At 48.8% G+C, this 21,202-nt stretch overlaps 1 protein-coding gene across 3 annotated transcripts in view; it reads right to left on the minus strand.

Moving 5' to 3' along the window:
• LOC135921213 (uncharacterized) overlaps positions 1-19,964 on the minus strand; it is a 38,425-nt gene extending 18,461 nt beyond the window's left edge. The window contains exons 1-2 of one of the 3 annotated variants that reach the window (XM_065455527.1): positions 19,757-19,964; positions 16,240-16,471 (exon numbers count right to left, since the gene is read on the minus strand). In XM_065455527.1, the coding sequence (XP_065311599.1) occupies positions 16,240-16,471; positions 19,757-19,869 (345 nt within the window). In that variant the 5' untranslated portion in view covers positions 19,870-19,964. Of the gene's footprint in view, positions 1-16,239; positions 16,508-16,575; positions 16,734-19,756 lie in introns of those variants that run through there. The other 2 variants (XM_065455528.1, XM_065455529.1) reach the window with 2 other exon arrangements.
• Between the last annotated feature and the right edge of the window lie 1,238 nt (positions 19,965-21,202).

Below are 21,202 nucleotides of genomic sequence, written 5' to 3' on the forward strand. Positions count from 1 at the left end.
AATGTTTTTTTGCCTGAAGGATGCCCGACGCCGCACGCTGACGCGGGACGCTGGATTTTCCGGGGTCCATCCAAATAGCGGCGCTATCTGGACATCCCATCATTTTCTTCGATGCTTGACGTAGACGCGATGCGAATATAATGGCGCTGATGGCCCCATTTTGCTGTCGTAACGTGACGCCAACTTGATATTTTGCCTAAGAAACTGAAGTGAAGGCACTGAGCGTAAGGTTCTCGGTAAAGCAAAACAGTTTTCCTCCGCAGTAAAAATAAAGCTAGCTCGAAGCACACGACCATTCCGTCGAAAACACTTCTCGCTTCCGTCTTCTGCTTCATTAGCTAGGATGCGTGTCCCCGCGAAATGGAATGAGCTATCGTATGTTCGAGCCAACGCGCTTGTTTTCTTCCTTGAGACAACATACGCGACCTATCAGTGGTGATGCGCGCACGTTCTAGGCCATGTTATCGCTATATCGTGAAACGCAAATGACTCAGCCCGACTCGGCTAGCTGACAAAGGTCGAATATCACCGATAGCGTTGCGCACGCCAGAGAAATCCGCTTGCGTGACGCAAGCGCCGGTGCTGCCATCTTTTGTTCACTTCGCTGGTTATTGCGGGAGGAAGCTTCAAGGTGGCGCCTTACGTACCTTCCTTTTCATAAGTTAAAAAGACGCCGTTCTCATAACTTTTCTTTGTACGAAAAGGCAGCCGAAGCTTGATGTGGGCGAGTTGGTTTTGGATACTTGAAGAAAAGAGCGCTACGAAGACGCGGACTAAAAGAGGAACATGTACGACGGACAAGGCGCTACTTCCTCCGCAGTAAAAGTAGCGCCTTGTCCATCGTACTTGTTCCTCTTTTAGTCCGCGTCTTCGTAGCGCTTTTTTCTTCAAGTATACGAAAAGGCATTAATCTTGACTACAATACAAACGCAGCAGTGAAAGCCGGACAACGTTGCAGAAAGTTTGCTATATTCAACGAATATTATTTCGCATAAATGTTCTTTTGAAAAATGATGACCCAAAACACAAATGCGAACACCACCCGAGAGCGATGCGAATACTATGAGCACGCGTTATGAACAAAATATTTTCATGGCGCCAAACGACGGGGAAAATGTGGCGCTATGCATTCCTCTCGGCCGTCACTCCATACGGCTGTTCATTAGCATAATTCGCGCGGCTCGTCACACCACAACATATGGCGAAAAATCTCTGCAATGGCGGCCCAGCGCAACGTCACGCAAGGTGAAATTGACGTTTACAAAATGGCCTTTCCTGTGACGCTCCCAACAGCATATTCCTTGAGCCAATCAGCAATCTGGCATGGCGCCTTTCTTGGGTCGCCACCACATATTCGCGAAATCGCAGATGCATTGCAATGGTTTCTGCATGCTACCACTCACTTTCTATTTGTAGTGTTAACGTCGCAGTATAGCTGCCCAGGACGAACAAAATGTACTAGTCGAAAAAATTTCCAGCTGCACGTCACGTTTCGTCATCTTGATGAAAACGCAAAATTGCATTTTGCAAAACTTCCGTTTCCCGGCACAAATTTCACGGCACGTGAGCTCTCCACAGCCGATCAGACAGTCAACATGGCGGATAATGGCGGCCGTGCAGCCGCCATGCGTGTCGAGAATAGCACCCCAGGCGCCGAATCTCATAACGGTTCGGAATACGAACCGTTCGCTTCGCCGCTTACGTCACTAAATGTGCCACCCCCAAGCCGGGGGTGGAAGAAGGGAGGACGCGACTAATAGGAGAAAGGGTGCCACCTCTGAAGCGTACGTCATTATATGACGTGCTAATCGAGGAAATGCAGAATGTTTCGGCTTGCCAAATAAATACAAAATATAAATTAAATATTATACGGCAAGTTCCGAAGAATAAACACGTGGTGCCGGGCGCTTACGCAATGCAGAAGTAATTCATTATTATGTCATTCTTTTTCATTCTCAGCCCACAGGCGGTATCGCAAGCGTAAATGTGTTGGCAGAGCGCAGCGCTATATCGTCTGCTATCAGGAGCTTGCACGATGCACACAACAGGGGCGCGATCGGGCATATTTTGTTCGATACGCGTTCTGTTCCGTTGCTGCAACGTCACAAAGTTGCAGTATGCAAAATTTGTGACAGCGGGGCGGAGAGAGCAGCCAATCAGGAAGCGGTCACCTCCCCGGAAGTTTACCTCCGTCGTTTGTCGTCTGCTTGCAAACACTATACTACAAAGCCAAATGTTTCTCGTCTTCCAATTGACGAAATCTTTGTCTAAAAAAATGTATTTTTTCTTTTCAAGGCCAAACACGTTTTCAAATAGCAGTACATGTGACTACTGCAATTTATAACTATTAGGTTCTTTGCGTCGTCCCTAGGTGGTGTCGCGCACAGCGAGAAGGAAAAACAGTGGCGCACTTTTCAAGAGGCAGCGACAACATCCCAGTGGCTCGCTGGCACCGATGATGTTGTCGATTTCTCTGTGCAACCAACGAATTATTTGTTTCGAGAAAGAAAAATGACGCCGGAATTCACTTTCTGTCATTTCTTCAAACGCGTTTCGCAAACGTGCCATTCTGCAGCCGAAAAGGCCGCCTGTTTGATCCAATCCAATCCACCAATCCAATCGGCGCGTTCGTTCGGTTACCGGCGCGCGCGATTGGCCTACTCCGCGCCGACGTCGCCAGCCGCGGGGCGCCGCCCCGTTTTTGGTGACGTCAAAATGACGACACGCTCCTGTCAATCATCCGCCCACCGAGCATTTCGTCCGAACGCGACGGGAGTTGCGAAGTTTGGAGCGATCATACGGCATCGCATGGCGCGTCTGGTGGATTGGATTGGATCCAACAGGCGGCCTTTTCGGCTGCAGAATGGCACGTTTGCGAAACGCGTTTGAAGAAATGACAAAGTGAATTCCGGCGCCGTTTTTCTTTGTCGAAACAAATAATTCGTTGGTTGCACAGAGAAATCGACAACATCATCGGTGCCAGCGAGCCACTGGGATGTTGTCGCTGCCTCTTGAAAAGTGCGCCACTCTTCCCGTCGTTTTTTTTTCTCCTTCTCGCTGTGCGCGACACCACCTAGGGACGACGCAAAGAACCTAATAGTTATAAATTGCAGTAGTCACATGTACTGCTATTTGAAAACGTGTTTGGGCTTGAAAAGAAAAAATACATTTTTTTAGACAAAGATTTCGTCAATTGGTAGACGAGAAACATTTGGCTTTGTAGTATACTGTTTGCAAGCAGACGACAAACCATGGAGGTAAACTTCCGGGGAGGTGACCGCTTCCTGATTGGCTGCTCTCTCCGCCCTGCTGTCACAAATTTTGCATACTGCAACTTTGTGACGTTGCAGCAACTGAACAGAACGCGTATCGAACAAAATATCTCCGATCGCGCCCCAGGAACGCACTGCCAGCACTTCTTACGTAGCGAGCGCAACAAAACCGTGAACTGCATGGTTCTCAGGGTCACCTTTAAAAACCAGCCAACTATACCAATTTTCCTTCTTTTTCAGCCCTCCGTCATCGGCTCGGACATGACTCGCTCGCCGCCGTGCTGCCGCTATCCCTGCGATCTGCCCCACGGCGCGTCGCGTGATAGAAGCAATGGAACTTGAAATCGAACATTGTAATATACGGGCCCTGCATTGCCTGCGCGAAGCAAAATCGAAGAGCGTGGGGCTGACGGTGCGCGCTGTGCCATGATATTGAGGAAAAAAGTGCGGCACTCCCGAAATAGAGAAAAAAGGGCAGCCAAATTAGAGATCTCCACAATAAGCTCCTGTCCTGACTGTATAGTTTTATCAGCCGAACGAAGGAAGCTTTGAACCAGCCTAGGTTGAACCCTTCTGATTGCTGAACGGTGGTCTGCGAGCTATTCACGCTGGCGATAGCACGGGGAATGCGATCTCACCATGGGAATATCTCCTTGGCATTGACTTTGAAGGGGAGTTGACCGAGCCCTTCTACCGGCCAACACAGTAATTGCGAGAGCAACTTTGTGGACAGTGTCGGCAGCAAATATCTAGGCCATTCCGATGAAATCTTCGCTTCCGGCCGACCTCTGGGAGCTGTAAGCCGGTGGCGATGAACCGCAGCGCGCAATATTCCTTCCTCTGCGTGGAATGGCCACTCGTACGCTTGCACCCGAGTCTCCTCCATCTGATAGCGTAGCCTGCAAAACTTTCTACTTAGAAAGCCGGCAAGGGCGGTGCCACTCATTATCCGTCACTTCTTCGAACACGTATCGCACTTCCAGCCGTGGTCGACACCGAAAGAGCAACGCCAAGCAGACGACGAAGGCAAGTGATAGCCTCCGAAGCAACGAACGCACGCGAGCGCAGAGCCCGCGTGTCTCCGGGGTCGCGCGGCCAGGGTCGCAAGCCAACAGCCAAGCCACAGCTACGGAACCCAAAGCGGACTACCTCTTTGCCGGTTCCTACGACCGGTTCGCTTTGAAGATGATTGATAGATGCGTGACGTATTCATAAATTACGATATAGCCCCGCTGCCTTTGACGACCTGTGACGTAACCAGCATTTTCGCCAATAAGGTGAGGCCAAACGAGTGGTTCCCCAACCGAGCCGTTATAAGATTCGGCCCCAGGTCGCGAAGCTTCGGGTGAAACGCGGTTCAGTACAAATTATCACCAACATCAGCAAGGGTGGTTATGCGAGCAGCGATTGAAGCGCGATATGGTTGGAGGAAACAAACATTGGGAAACAAAAAAAAACGTTTTTTTTTATTCAAGCCAGACACAGTTAGATTCATTCAACGAAAATAAAGCTTCTGGTCCATTCTATATATTCGTGACGAGTTAAGAAAATACAAGTTTGTTTTACTATTATAATAAATACATTTATTTTCAGCAGCCATCGTTACACGGGGCGGGACATTGATGCAGCTACCACTCGCAATGCAATGCAGCTCTTGAATTGTACAGAAAGGCGCGCTCGTAAAGTTCCCCTGTTGAAATACGCCTCCCTCCAGGTTGTGCTTTTTTGCTTGTCGACGTTTGTTTGAATTTGGTGACGCGGGTAGCTTCATCGCTTCTTAACATGTTCCCTCAAAAGTAGCGAGCTACGACCGCCAGATAACTTTAGTTCTTTTCGTGCGACTGCGCTTGCCGACGGGCTTGGCGTCCGACGATAGGACCAGCATTCTACACCCAAAGCTTTCTTCGGCCTCCCAAGAAATTAAGTTCTGTGCAGGGGTGCGATTTGTACAGCCGTACTGCTAGCCTTTTCCTGCATCGTTTTCCGCATTGAAAGTTTGAAACGGCCATCAAGTCGAATGGCGGGGCATTTGAATATATACCTCTAAAGGCAGGCCAACAAAACAAATTTAGCGCCTTGGAAAACAAAATGGCATCACTTCTGTTTTTAACGGATATGGCATCACATTATTTTTTATTCCGCCGGAAGTGTTCCCTCCACATACAGATGGCGCTAAGCCTCATGAACCACCGATGAACCGCCATGTTTTGAATCTATGGGCTCCTATGGAAGCTTCGCTACCAGGTATGTTTACCTTGGATTTTAAGCAACACGGGCTTCTTAACGTTATCGTGGTAAATTAATGGAAGTATTCAATACAAGAAGATAAGCCCCGAGCGGTTGCCAGGAGCTGCCAGCCTTCGTTGCACAGCACCATGCAGGAGTAACAGCTGACGACCCCCAATAGTTTTAGCTTTCAAATGGGCTTATAACACAGAAAGCAGCCGTGCTTGGGTTCGTCCGGACCTTATCATCATCTGTGCGCGATCAAAAAAGTCGCAGTTACGCCAGAAAGGCGAAGCATCAATTGCAATAGCAAATTAGCAGACAGCCATACGAAGTAAGGATAGCACTTTTATCGGCCGTATCATCTTGTATTGTAAAGATTCGCTTGCTAACTAAATTTAGGAACGTGGTTTCAGTGCGCACAGCAAACTTGAGCACATCATACTCGATGACGTCGGACACTCGCGATCGACACGCTGGCGTGAGCAAGCGCGGCAGCAGCGGCGAGCGAAGTGACTTCGTGCTATCCATCACTTCAACGCAAACTGAGCGCCCAGAACACTCAGCACGCACAAAATTACGAACCGTCGACGCACCTAGGCTCTGCCACCAACGCAGGTTGCTCACAAGATACGGCCGCGCGAACGCGCGCAGCCGCCACATACGCATTTGCAGCCGGAGTGCATCGCGCGCGACGCAAGACGGCGCGCTTCCACCCCGCTCTCCTCCCTTTCGCGCGGGAAAGATTGAGCCACCGCCGGCTCAGCCCCGCGCGCCATATAGAGTGCGTGGCGATGGTGTTATCGCTAAGGTCCCTAATAAAGCTAAGGTCCCTGTATAAAACTAAAAGGTAGCGACTTTTATCTTGCCGCCGCCACTGCTGAGAGGAGGCAGGAGAGAATATCTGCGTCTTCCAATTGGTTGAGCGCCATCACGTTATATTTTTCGCTCACTTTTCATTATTTTCACAGCAAAGCTGTATGCCTCTGCCGTGCAATGAAATTTTCGCGTCGTAAGCAAAAAACTGCCTATACGTGGTCCGATCCCGAAGATTGTGCAATACCGGCCAGAACCGCGGTGGAGGTGAAGCAGGCGTTAAGCACTCTCCATACGTGGGCCCATGCCGAAGATAGCGCAATGCCGGACTGACCCGCAGCGGACGTGAAGCAGGCGTTAAGCACTCCCCATATGCGGGCCGATCCCGAAGATAGTACAATACAGGCCTGACCCGCGGCGCACGTGCAGTTCGCCATTAAGGGTCCACCACATACACAACTTCGTTGGTCGCCCTTCTTCACAGAGTCGAAGGGCACTGAGATTCTTCTCTCCCGCGTCTCGGCGCACGCACCGACTCACCACCATGACAGTTGGCCGTCGTGTTTCCGCGGCGAGGTTTTCGCAAGGGATTTCGGATGTTTTGGCTAACTTTCGCAGCTAACGGCGTCATTGAAGAACTCAGTTTTAGTTTTGTTTTATGTTAGGGATTGATTTTAGGAGTACTGGAGGTGCAAACGTGCACGAACGGAGCATTTTCCTTTGTTGACGGGGTACGGATCGCAGGCAAGGGTAAGCTAATGCAAGGGTGCTATTCTCGGTGTTCGTTCAGATTTGTTTTCCTGATCGCGCTGTCGTCAACAGGTGTATGAAGCTATGGAGTGCGTAGGCTGTGTTCTGTCATATATCGTGCTAGAAACGTAGCACGTGTCATTGTTGTAGCACTGAGTGAAGGCACCGAACGTAAGGTACTTGGTAAAGCAAAACAGTTTTCCTCCGCAGTAAAAATAAAGCAGCTAGCTCAAAGCGCATGACCATTCCGTCGAAAACGGAATGGTCATGCGCTTCTCGCTTCCGTAGTTTTGTCAGCCCATGCCTTTGTTAGGCTCTGCAAATATATTTTGCGAGGACAAGCTGTTGCTACCAGTGCAAATGATTTTGACTATTGTGAGTACGCTTTCTCCGCTTCACCATCTCTACAGAATAAAGTGGTACACGAGTTTGTTGGCTCATCTTGACTTAGAACTGCACAAAGGCAGAAAGTGCTCATTGATGGAAACCATTTGTATGTGTAACTTTCGTCCTTGAATACGCTTTGTTTACAAATTAAATACAGGTTCCACTGTGATGTTTGCACTTGAAAACCAACAGCACCAGTTTGTCATAAAAGCATAGGACCAGTTTCACTGCATAAGGGGATGCCAGCGTCATGACGAAACGACGAGAATTGCTGATCCGCGTTGATCGCGCACGTCTCCACATGTTGCTCGCGTCATTCAGGCGAAAATGTCACGCGCCATGCGGTCGGTCGTCATGGTACTAAGATAAATCATGAAACTGCACACACGGCAGTCGATTAGGCACACGCAAATGCGCACTTCGAGCAGTGCAAACGCGTCCGGGTTGTTGAATTGGCAGCTACATTGTGTGCTGCACACACGCGAGTGCATCGCCTTTGGCGTGCACCGGCGAAACGTTCATCGCAGTCCCTTCACGCCCGGGCAAGTGTCTTTAAAAAGCGAAATAAATAATCTGATCAATGCAATAAAAATAGCTCGCAAAGCGGGTTGATCTGCGCAAGCCGCGACAGTGTTTTTGCCTACGAGTACAATGCATGGACTTGGGCGACATAGCACTCATACAATGCTGCGGCATGTATATAACCATCCTGTACATTACGTATACATTATTGGCGGCACAAAGAATTCTGATGTTTGTGATAATACTCGACACTAAAAGGAATTTGTGCTCCAAACTAACCTCAATATCCTAACTGGAACCAGGCAGCCGACGCGAAGCCACAATACAAGCGCGCAGTTAGGCGCGGATAAGGCACAAAAAAAAGATCTCCTTGTGCCACTTTAATAGCGTTGCATCATCGCTGCTAGCACAGCACACAATCAAGCCTCAGATACGGTAAAAATTCATGCTCAAACACCCTATAACAATTTTAATGTCTCACCTCGTGTAACTCTAGGGCGGTTTCCGAGCAAACGCCCAAACTGCGAGGGCGAGCTGCGAGAAGGACAGAACAAGGAGAGGCCGGGCGGGGAGGAATATCGCTACCTTTTAGTTCCAGTCAAGAACCTTCGTTATCGCCCTTAGAAATTATGCGGAACATCACGGTGACGGCAGACATGCGCCTGGAGTGCTCATAAATTGCTATCGCAATGAAAAAAAACGATAATTATCTTTCCTGAAGATGTTTCAATGCTTGTTGCATGGACTAGGGGGCTTAGGTTAGAGAACATTGTGCCTGCCTGCCCCTGGTTGGACATCGCAAGTCGCCTAGAGCTTCATAAGGTGCGGAAATCAATAGAAGGAGCGCGGCGCTGGTGCAAAAAGAACTGCAAGTGCTGTTTTCTTCACGTTGACTGCAACGGCGCCGGGCTCATTCTATATTACGTAACGAAATGTTTTGTGTCGCAAAAGAAAAAAGGAAACACGACCTTGTTTGTTCTGTATCGTATATTCATCTGTGATGTACCATGCTGGCGGTTCGTAATCGAGAACGAAGCCAACGAGCAGATTTTGCTCAGAACAAGCGAATTTACCTTCGTGTCAACTCGCGCTGCCGCGCAATGCGTTCGAAGGTGCTTACATCGGCGTTTAGCGAACCACGTGTTCCGGTGTTGCCACACACACACACACAAACACACACACACACACACACACACGCACACGCACCAAAGACAAGGAAGAAATCCTTTCCGAACTCTGCGACAGATACGCCCCGCATAGCCGGACTATTCAACACAGGGAATACACGGGAAAACCCAATTTCTCTCTGGACACAGAAAGCGGAAATCCGGGCTGATTTGCAAAAGCTCAACAGCAAGTCGGCCCCAGGACCGGATGGCGTAACTAATAAGACCCTTCGAAACTTGGACAACAAGACCATCTCTGAACTGACCAAGTACATTAACGATTGCTGGACCCGAGGACGCATCCCCGACCAGTGGAAAAGAGCAAAAATGGTGCTCATCGCCGAACCAGGGAAACGCCCAAATCTCGCCAACCTTCGACCAACATCTCTTACGTCGTGCTTCGGCATGATGGAGAGCGCCTTCCTCGCCCGGATCAACGCACACTTGGACGACGTCGAAGCGTATCCGGACATCATGCTCGGGTTTCGAGCTCATCTCTCCACGAAGGATGCAATGTTGCAAATGAAACACCAGATACCGGACCACAAGACGAGAGGTACCACGGCCATTCTAGGATTACACCTCAAGAAAGTCTTCGACAACGCAGCTCACGCAGCCATACTACGCAGCATTGCCACACTCAATCTAAGAAACCGAGCGTACAGCTATGTTCACGATTTCCTCACAAACAGAAAAGTCTCCTTAAAGGCCCTTGAAACGGTTCGGACAAATTTTGTAGACGCGTAGGGTACAGCCTAAGTAGAACATTCGCACCACAATTTAAGTGAAGCGTAACGTATTAATGGAGCTACAAGCGATTACAAGTTAACCTCCGCCCTAGCAATGCTTTTCCTCCTCAACTCGTTCGCCGAGGGATCGAAGCTAAGCTCTGCCTTCACTGGTTCTGCGTCACGATGCGACGCCACATCGTCCACTTCCGGCTGTTTTGGAGCCCGCCCCCGCCCGCGCGAAACGTCTCCGCTAGCGGCTTGGCCGTCAACCACAAGCCAGACCGATCGAAGCAGCGTGCGTTGCGAGTATTCTGTCATAGCGCCGAACGTGTCTGGTGTTCCGGTAATCACACACTAGCAGAACGTTTCGACGGAACGGTGCAGGCATAAACTCAAGCTGATGAAAGAACTTTAGCGTAGGCATACGTGAGCTGCATGATCGGTCTCCACGGTCCAGCCACCCGTTGGCACAGAGCTTTACCTGTCAAAGAAAGAGCTAATATTGCTCTAACCATGTGTAAAACATTTTAAACATTTACAAAAACAACGTGTTAACGATTACACTACTGCGAAAAATTTACACCAGCAGCAAAGAAGAATACATTTTGTTACCGCTACTGTGTGTGGTTGAGCTTTATGCCACCAGGTGGCTGCACCATGCAGACTATTCACATTTGTGCTTTTGTTCATCCTCTGAAACGACACGCTAGGGAACATGGCCAGGCCCTGTCCCCTTGCGCTTGCGTTTACCCTAATACCGGAATCGCGAAACCCTATTGCGTTAGTAATCTTCCGCTGTAAAGTGACGGCCGCAATCGCGCAAATCCTGGCGCCCATCGGACAGCGGCTGTCCAATGCGCTGAAGCCAGTCCGCTCGTATAGGAGGTATGCACTGAGCTCGATCCGCGAGGCGGCGACAGTGTCGCTGGGGCAGCCGCGCCATATTGACGGTCGGGGAGCATCGAAAAAAACGGCAGCGGTCTTACTCGCGCGAACATCTGATCCCTATCTTTTGGCCCGCCGTTCGCCTTGTTTCCTTATCCAGTCACTGATATATAAGCAGGACGTTTCAGTGTCTCGAGAGCAGTGCTGTTCTACGTCTACGAACAGGTCTACGTACAATGTTTACGTATCCGGACAGACTACGTCCGGCGTGGCCGTGCGTCAACTGAGCTTCGATGTCGCGGTGAACTGTGCTATGTTCGGACGCAGCAGTCACACAAGGAAGAAACTCGGTGATAGGAATATGTTGTCCAGATTGGTTTCCTCTCTACACGTGGTTATTTCTCTTCTTAACTGTAACCTTAATGTAAAAGAGCACAGCAGCTATGTGCGAGCACGCTTCTGCCAGGCCTGCCTTGCAGGCGCAGTGTGCCGCGAGCACCTCGCCGTTTTATTTTGCGAGAAGCCATGGTGCGAGTGGCTTTTCATCGAGTGATTGTGATTGACAAACTTGGGAGGGCATAAAAAAAAGACTGTTTTGGCAAGACCAGAATAATTGACGTAACATAAAAATTACGAAGGCTCTGTAAAATCAGTGTTTAGTTCTCGGGGCGGGGGTGGTGGGGGTCTTTTTTTTTCATTGAAGCAAATTTAACGTTATCCTTTGACGACACAAGTGGACAACGCGGTGTAAATTCCGTGATGAAGGCGATCATGTTACACGAGCACTTTGACGCGCGGCTGCTGCACCCAGCCGCTCGCCAGATTATTATGGCCTTCCATCGACTTGTAGGATTTCGAGTGCACGCGGGTCGCGAAGCTCGTTGCATTCGCAGTGTAATCCTTGATGTCTGCGACGTCCACGCGAGGCAATAGTCCGACATCGCGCCAAAGCTGATGATCTTTGGGTTAGAGCTGGTCGACACAGCCGCACGAGCGCACTTCGTTTTCATAACGCGATTTTTCTGGTTCACTCAACACACGCACGTACGTGCTTAGGCCCATCGTTGACCTAAGACGTCCTACTCTATAGCCAAGTAAGAAAGGCGCATTGAAGAGGTCGTTTGACGGTTCGCGCGTATCGGTGGGCCACTTGGCGACGCAGGCCTGCTCGCGTAGGCAGCGCTAAGGCGCGAACTTGCGACCGCAGTTATGGCGGCCTCCGCGGATGCCGCTAGCGCTCCTAGCGGATGACGTCATGTGCATACCTCCTATACTGACTTGCAGAAGGACACGATGTCGCAGCTTGACATATTGCCAGTCGCTTCGTTTGCAGTCCACAATGCAACAAAGTCCAATCATAGCGCTCGCGAAATGACAGACCGACACTGACTGCGGAATTCTCGTCGAAGACGGACCACGTTGTAACACAAGCAGACGACACTTGCTGTGTGCCGGAAGTGCCTAAGTGTTCTGAAAAATTGTTCTTGTGCATTCTCTTTGTGTTACTTTCTTTTTATAAAAACAAATTAACTAACATTCCAATTATTACAAACACAATTTGTTTACCATAAAGTTGGAAAAATTATCGATCACGCGCCCTGGTCAGCCAGTCGGATAGCTCGCCCCACTGACGTCATATGGGCGATTTCCGTCATATGGGGAGGGGCGGCTTAAAATTCCGCCGAGCAGTGTGCTGCGATCGGCAGTAACGTGTATTTTTAAAACCTTATAATAAATTACACGCTTTAGGCAGAGCACTTCGATGTGTCAACTAATGATCAGAAGGACCTACCCTAACGACTCAGTACGTTTGTAGAAAATTGTCAAAATTGTTTCAGGGTCCCTTTAACGCTGGGCAAACTCGTATCCGAAGACAGGAAGATGGGAAGCGTCAGCAGCCCGCAAGGCTCAGTCATCTCGCCGATGCTCTTTTATCTCATTATGATCGGCCTCCCCGAGCGCCTCAACGTCATCGAGGGAGTGCATCACACCATATACGCGCACGACATTACGAACTAGGTTTGCGAGGGAAGCGACGCATAAATCGAGAAGCGGTTACAGACCGCGGTCAATGTGGTGGAAGAGTACCTCATCGGAACAGGTCTCGTATGCTCGCCAGAAAAATCCGAACTTCTCATCCACCACCCGACGCTTAGGGGAATACCCCCAAGGCTTACATCCCGCATGCTGCATACGAAGCGATTTGCATGCGCAACAAAGACGAACAAGAAATACCCATGGTGAAGCAGAATAAGGTGCTCGGACTCTCATACAGAGAAACGGTCAGGAATTTGGAGGCTAAGATCGCGAACACGATGAGGCTCATCAGAAGAATCACTAACTGACAACAGGGAATAAGGGAAGCCAGCATCGTCAGCCTCCTACACTCCTTCGTTATTAGCCACATCACTTATGTGGCCACCTACCACAATTGGTACGTGGCCGAAATAGCCAAACTGGACACCCTCATTAGAAGAATACACAAGTTGGCGCTGGGCCTTCCATTCCAGACAGCACAAGCACGGAACTTCTGCGACAGCTCGGCGTCTACAACACGCTCGGAAAGTTAATAGAGGCCCATCAAATCTCGCAACTCGAGAGACTAACGAGGACATGAACGGGCAGGAGCATACTGGACAAACCGGGATAACCTATCATAAGCAGCACGGCGACAAGACATACCTCCCAAGCGCAATCAGGAAAAAGCTCCAGGAGGCTAATCTACCCAAGAAAAGGAGCCCCGACTTCAATCAGGGTCGAAGAGAAAGTAGAGCCAAGGCTTTACTACAAGCCTTCGGCAAGGACAAGCAAGCGCTGTTCGTAGACGCTGCAGAACACGAGAATCCACGTGCCTCCGCAGTGGCAGTCCTCAATACCGAGGAACAATTGGTCAGTTCGCGTTCTATACGCTGCGAAAACCCCGAGGTTGAGGAAGTGGTGGCGATATCACTAGCCATCGTTAACCCCGGTTGCAAATACGTACTTAGTGACTCGCAGACGGCGGTCAGAAACTACGCACAAGGCAGAATTTCGGCGAAGGCTGAGGCTATACTCATTGCCAACGCGAACTATGTCACCTCCGAAAAGACGGAGGAAGGACACAATATATGGTTCCCGTCTCACACGTCCCCCGACACCCCCGTACCCGACCTCAACGAGGAGGTCCACCACGTAGCGCGAGGTCTCACATACCACGCCCGCGTAGAAGGATCCTCTCTGGGGGTTAGAAATCCAACGGAGGCATAGACAGAGCGGGACAGAATGCCCAGCTACTGTAATATAACAAAATTTTATCAAAACTCCAGGGGTGTTTATCCAACCCCTAACCCCAAACTCGATAGCGCTCAAGCGGTACACTGGAGGCAGTTACAAACCAAGACCTTCCCCAACCCCGTCCATCTCGGGAGCATACATCCAGACATCTATTCAGACGATAACTGTAAATTATGCGTCAGCACTCACGCATCTCTTACACATTCTCTTGGAATGTGAGGTTATATGCAGAGAAAACGCAGTTTGCCCCTATGAAGCTGCGGCGCGGTGGACGGCCGCGCTGCGTAGCTCAAATCTTCAAGATCAACTATGGGCCATGCAGCAAGCCCATGAGGCAGAGAGGAGACAGGATCTCCGGACCTCCTCGGGTTGGGGAGGGGGCGGCCTACGCCCAGGCCAGGAATTTGCCGGATCTTCAATAAAGTTGTTACCACCCCCACCCCCACCACAGCCCTAGCACAGGCAACTCCACCCCCCCCCCTCCCCCGAAGCTCTGTCTCGTCAGTGTTTGGGTATGCGAAGTGTGCAGTCTTCGGCATTTCAACCAGTCTCGCCTAATGATTTCTTTCTGCGTAAGTAATCACAGAACCATTGCGACAAGTGATTTTCGCGGTAGGATTGTCACATGCAATGCTAAAAACAATAACTTTTGAGATTAAATTAAGGGAAGCTTTGTTTTATTTATGTGCCTATAGAACGTGCAGTTAGCACTGTAGATACAAAATACTCAGTTCTTCAAGTTTTTTTGTATATTGCACCTCTCGCGGTACAAAGTCTGCTAATAAAATTGCTAAATAAAGCACTTATCTACCTGTTACTGTCGTGCGTAAACGCAATAGCCACGTGCTATGGCGTGCTGGCTGACGTATCATAACGGAAGAGGGTACAATTTTAGGAAACGCCGATGCGCTGCTGGCGTATCAACAATACATGAACTACCACGCACACACACACAAAAAAAAATTACCAGCACATGAAGCAAGGCTGAAAGTGAGTGCTGTTAGATGCAGCAGCAAACGCAACTCTTGCTCGCTGCCACTTACGTCTGCCGAGGAAATCGCGCACTCAATCGTAAAGCGCATTGCAGATGACAAGCGGGATGGCAGTCTCCATCTCGCTCATCAAGAAAGCCGTTGCTATAGCAGCAAATTTAGCTTTTTTTTTTTCTCAGAAGCACGACTTGCGTACGAATAACCAAGGGTGAAATTGGCGCTTGTGAAGCAGTTCCCGCTTACCTGGGGCGTATACCAGCTTACATAGCTGTGCCTTGTGCGCCTGCGCGTACTCTCGCTGATCTCACCATTACATGGTTCCGGCATGCCGGGTGGTTGACGCTTGCATGACGCTTGCAATGAGCGCTTGCAAGCGCTCATTGACGACAGCGCAGCCGCAAGCGTCCGTCAGAATGCATATCTGTTCTTTGCGCCGCAGAACGAGTTCTCCAGATACCAATAAATAATTGAACCTTCTTGTATTCAGTGGCAGGGCGCGAGTTGCAGGCGCCTATACCTTCCATGCACTTACGAATGTGAGGTTGCACATCTAAACACTGGCTTTTTTTTTGGGGGGGGGGGGGGTGTTGCTTCTTATGCTTTCGCACTATATTTGTTTACCTTAGTATGCACGCCTGCGCTGTGCAACGCTGTGGCTTATTGCTAGCCTTGTTTTCGATCGTCTGAAATTGCTGCGACATGACACGTGTGCTTTCTGAACACACCTTGCAGTGCGCATTTGTCACGGCCATTTCTTGCCTTGCGCTACTTTTCCGTCGTCACGGAAGATGAGCGCTGCTCTGATATAGCAGTTGAATGACGCGAGCACTGTGAACGCTTGCGAGTTGAAATGCACATCCAGATACGCTAGCCTTGATGGCGAAAGCTATAACGAATCGGAAGGCCCGAATGGGATGCTTAGCCCACCAGGAGCATGCTTCGGTAGGAGTAGAAAACTTGCCGTTGTGAAAGCGTCGAGGGAACAGAAGATATACAGCGGTCAATTCTGTGTCGACTGGGTCGGTAGATTATTTTAGATGAGAGAATAACATTCGGGATACACAGGCGTGGGATACGGCCGTGATTTTACAAGCAGCCGTTTTCACAGTTATTTGTTTCCCATTATTTTTTTTTTCAGCATGGATTCTGCCGTTGTCGCAACGCTCGACCACGTACGGAAGAAAATCGTTACAAAGTACAACTGGTAATATTCACTCACCAGTGAACGGGCGACGACGCAAGAACTGGCTGCGGTGCCTGATGAAGCGGTGGCACCGGCGTCCGCGACGCTGGACGCCGTAATGTCCCGGTCGTTCCCTGAACGGAACGGTGCCAACGAACTCTCGCCTCCCGCGCCACTTGGGTCCCATATTCTTCCAGAGAAAGCCGCATCCTTGCCCGCCATTTCTCTGGCCACCGCTGTTCTTCCGTTACTGACTACTGCGCTCTTGCTAGAATGAAATGCCCGGTAAAATGAGTTTGTCAGTCTGAAAAGAATCAGTGACGTCACTTCAAGACTAGATTCGCCAGCTAGCGTTTTAAAGCACCCACCTACCTTTGTCAATGTGTTATCTCGACTCCTGTAAGCGTCAACACTGAAGCGCGTAGCAGTACCTGTTGCAAAATCATTTGAATTTCCGTGTCCCTCCAACCACGATCGATGATGATCGTGACAGGGCCCGCGTTCGACGCGATCTCAACGGCAGGATGGGTACTACTTTTTATAAAACGTATACAGGTGCACAATGAAAGCGGAAGATCTGATAAACTTGACATTGAAATGTTTATTTTGAATTGTCTGCTTACAGTGTTAACATATGGTTACTGCCCTCTCTTTTGCAATAACACAGCGCCAGCTCATGAAATTGGTGACTGCTGCCGAGCTGTCTTGCCGTGAGGCTGTTGTTGTTGCCTCAAAACATGGCTTGTACCCACAGGAGGGATTAGCCACACTGGGTTGATTGAAAAAACGCATCTATTAAAATATTGAAAGGGGTAAATGCATGCATTCAAAACGAAGCACTAGGGCAACTAAGTGCTAAAAGAAATTTATGGAGGGCCTATTCATAAATTGAGGATGAAATGAAAATAAAGTAAAGGGTCCCACACTCGGTACCCTAGCAAGACCTTCCTGACGCTTCGATGAACTTGTGTACAGCAGAAATAATTAACCCTTGGCTTGTGCCTAATTGACAGGCGCCAAAGGACAAAATGTTTGGTGTAGTAAGCGCTAAGCCTAGCTTACCAGTTGGAAATAGGAGGAACATTCAGCGGAGGGAGGAGGAGCGGCGGCAAGAAAGAAAGAAATTGCCCATAGTTTCTTGTCCATTGCAAAAAGAGCAGAGGTTAGTTAAGGATAAACCAGATCTATGGAGGTCAAAATTGATGCGGTATCACCTTACCGGAGAGCGAGATAGTCGGCAGCAGAATGCGGCGCTGTGTGTGCTAATCACCGTGCAAGAATAGCTTAGAGCTGCTATTCTGCATCTGTTCTGCATAGAGGGCATTTTGAAGGCGAATCTTGCCCTCTGTTTCACGGAGTTGTCGAACAGATATGTGGTCTGCCCACCAGCCATCTGCCGGTACTGTCCGAAACGACTCTTGAGAGGATCCGTTTGGACTATCCGTAGTAGGACGTACTTGAAGTGAAGCTCACTTAGGCAGTACTTTACCACTTGCAACAAGTATTGAGCAAAGAGCCTTCGGGCACTCAATGTCTCCTTGGTAAGGACTCCAGTGTCGTGCCCATAAAATTCCCAGACGTCGAGCCATGTAATGAAAGCATTTATAAAAGCTACTTTTTGGTCACCTGCATGGTATGACATGTGTTCTTCGTAAACATTACGATGATGGAAGTCTATTCAGTGTCTTTACGTTGACAATATTCCACCAGTGAAGAATGATTTTGATGAAATCTGCTGTTGCTTGTGCATGCTGAAAATTGGCTTCACCACTGCGAGCTGCCAGGGCTGTGGCTACGTGTGGATTAAACACCTGCAGTACCAGCTTATCATTCTGCCGTTCCAAGTTGCTTGGATTAAATATCTTTGACGTCAAGCCATACCCAGACTTTAGCAGCAGAAATGACTCCTCTTTATGTAAATCTCTCAAATGCCTAAATGAGGCAGTTATTTTGAATTCAGGACGAACATCATTGCTTAAAAGCTCGAAGCGCGGGCAGAAAAAGCAAGTGTCTGCATTTTTCATGTTTAGCCAATTATTTCTTATGCAGCCAAAGAGATGCACAGCATCTACCACGTAAAATAGCGGCCGATCTGGGTCTGCCGGATGTGGGTAAACATGACGAAGCATCGACTTTGGCAGAAACATCTTGATTGTCTTCTTTTTTAGTGAGCTTTCGTCACAGACAACAGCTATGAGCCTCTACCCAATCTCTTCTAAGCGTAAGATTACCTTCTTCAACATGGCGTGAAGTTGGTCGCCCTGTATGGTTTTTACCAGAAGAATGTGTGCTACCTCCTTAAATGAGCCCAGCAGCCTTTGAACGATAAATACGTGTACTGATGTGGCTGCCTCGTTGGAATTCACTGCAGCACCACATATGTTCCCGCCCTTGTAATCAAAACAAGGCTTGATATGTATTTCATCAAGCATTATCACGGTGTGTTCATGTGACTGCAGATGTTTAAATCTCTGGGAAGCATACTGAAGGAAAGTTGCATAGCCAGAATTAATATCTGGGCACAATTGAACAGATGAGCACACTTTCCTGATATTGCGTGGATGGGGCAAGGTTAGTAGACTTGTTCCTCTCAAAAACCCATAGGCATGCGGCGATATTGTATGGATAATGCATGCAAACAACATTACCTGTGTGCTGTACTGAATACGCTCTACAAAAATCAGTAGTAGCTGTTCCTTTATAAACTTTACAGCCCCTTCCTTGTCTTCTTTAGTGCTTCCTTCCAATATGTCTAGAAGGGAATGTATTGTAAGCGACAGGTGGCGAGAACTACAGCACTCCTCAGACAGCATGCACAGGTTGTCCAAAATTTCAACCAAGGAGCTTGCTTTGCGAACTGAGTCCGGTACAACAGCGTTACTAAGGTTCTTGATCACGGAGCCTTGATAGCAGGCAGACACTTGAAGGTCTTCGAACACCTTAATGACGTCTTAAACTAATGTTCACAATCGTCAGCGATGTTCAAAAACATCGTGCACTTTTCTTTATGGATCACAGTCCACTTCACCGACACTGATGCCACTTGCAAGCGCACCTTGAGTTTTTCGATGGACGAAAAATGGTCTCTCTCCTGCTCCGCTTCATGTGAAGCCAGTGACTCCTCGACAGCACGGGTCATTTGGGAAGCTTCTGGTCGGCTCCTCATGGCATCAGGTGCTTCTCTTGTGCTGTTCTCTGGCGCTGAAAGGTACGGACAACCGGAAAAAACTGTAGGCACAGATCCACGGCGCAACCGAGCTACTGGCAGCGCCACTGTAAGAACGTTTCCTGTTTTTGGATCCGTGTATGAAGTCGTGCTCTCGATGCATGAAGCGTGGAAATGATCCGCGAAAACCTGCAGCAACCTACAAGCGTCTCGTAAACGCCTAAGAAGCCACTTATTAAAATAACATAATGCTCTCCTCTTTCTGTAAGCGTGTTTACAGTCCGTGTTTGCACAATAAGTTTATCTGGGCTTCGGAGTATAACAGTAAAAGTGCTTAACAAGTACGAGCCACTAGGAGCACACAACATGATCATTAAGAATTTTTACCTTAGTGTACAAAGTGGGTACGAAGTCCTTCCTAGGAATGGCGCGCAGCCACTTCTTGGAAGTGTCTTCGTCTTCAGGGAAAGAAAACATTTGTATCCTCTTCCCCGTATCATAGTTGCCGGTGCGCACCAGCACACAACACTTATTTGGCATTTAACACCCACTGCAGATCACGTACGGAAACAAAATTGCTGCAAAACTACACAGCGAAACGATAAGTGCGACCACGCCACTCCAACCAACCGGCTGGTGCGCTGGGGGCGCTGCCAGGGGCGTGAAGGAACGAAGCTAAATTCATGTCACTGACGCTGCGGCTTCTGCAAGTGTCAGCCTGCCGAATATGACGTCAAAATTTTGGGCCCAGGCATAGAGAAAGAAATTCAACAAGAGGGGACACTCTTCAAAAACTGGCAACATGGAAACACGTCCCGCCTAATTTCAACTGCATCCGTTAGTTGACGCGGACATCAGAAAAAAAGAATGTGAAATAAACTTCCAGACAACGTTTTATTTTTTTTGTATTCTTTCCCACTATAAGTGAAAAAGTTTTGCCTGTAAATGAACTTATACTTTGCAACTTATTTTTGTTGCGATGCCTAGCAACAAGCTAGCGGCAAGTCAGACGCGCGGGCATACGTCATGCGCCAGACAAGCCAAGGTCGATTCAAATAGGTCGTGAAGCTTCGGGCGAAAAGCGGCTCAGTACAGATTGTCACCGACATCAGCATGGGAGGTTATGGGAGCAGTGATTGAAGCGCGACTATGTTTGGAGGGAACAAACGTTGGGAAAGAAAAACGCGTTTTTTATTTCAAACGAGACAGAGTTAGATTCATTCAACGAAAATAAAATTCCTAGTCAATTTTATGTATTCGTGATGAGTTAAGAAAATACGTTTAATTTTATTATTATTAGTAAATGCATTTCTTTTCAGCGCCCATCGCTACAGGGGGCGTTGACGCCACTATCACTCGCAGTGCAATGCACGTCTTGAAATGGGCAGAAATGCGCACTCGTATCACCTGTTGAAATACAATTTGTGCTTTCTTGCTTGTCGAAGTTTGTCTGAATTTCGTGATGCGGGTAGCTTCATTGCTTCTTAATCTGTTCAGTCAAAAGTAGTGAGTTACGACAGCCAGATAATTGTGTAGTTGTTTTCGTGTGACTGCGCTGGCCGACGGGCTTGGCATCCGACAATAGGATCAGCACTCTACACCTAAAGCTTTCGTCCGCCTCCAAAGAAAGTATGTTGTGTGCAGGGATGCGATTTCGACAACTGTATGGCTGGCCTTTTCCTGCATCGCTTTCCACGCTGAAAGCTCGAAACGCCCATCAAGTCGAATGGCGGGGCAATTGAATATATAGCTCCAAAGAAAGAACAACAAAACAAATTTCGCGCCTTCGAAAACGAAATGACGTCACTTCTCCTTTTAACGAACATGGCGTCA

This window comes from Dermacentor albipictus, unplaced genomic scaffold, assembly GCF_038994185.2.
Source record: "Dermacentor albipictus isolate Rhodes 1998 colony unplaced genomic scaffold, USDA_Dalb.pri_finalv2 scaffold_34, whole genome shotgun sequence".
In the NCBI taxonomy this organism is placed as follows: Eukaryota; Metazoa; Arthropoda; class Arachnida; order Ixodida; family Ixodidae; genus Dermacentor; species Dermacentor albipictus.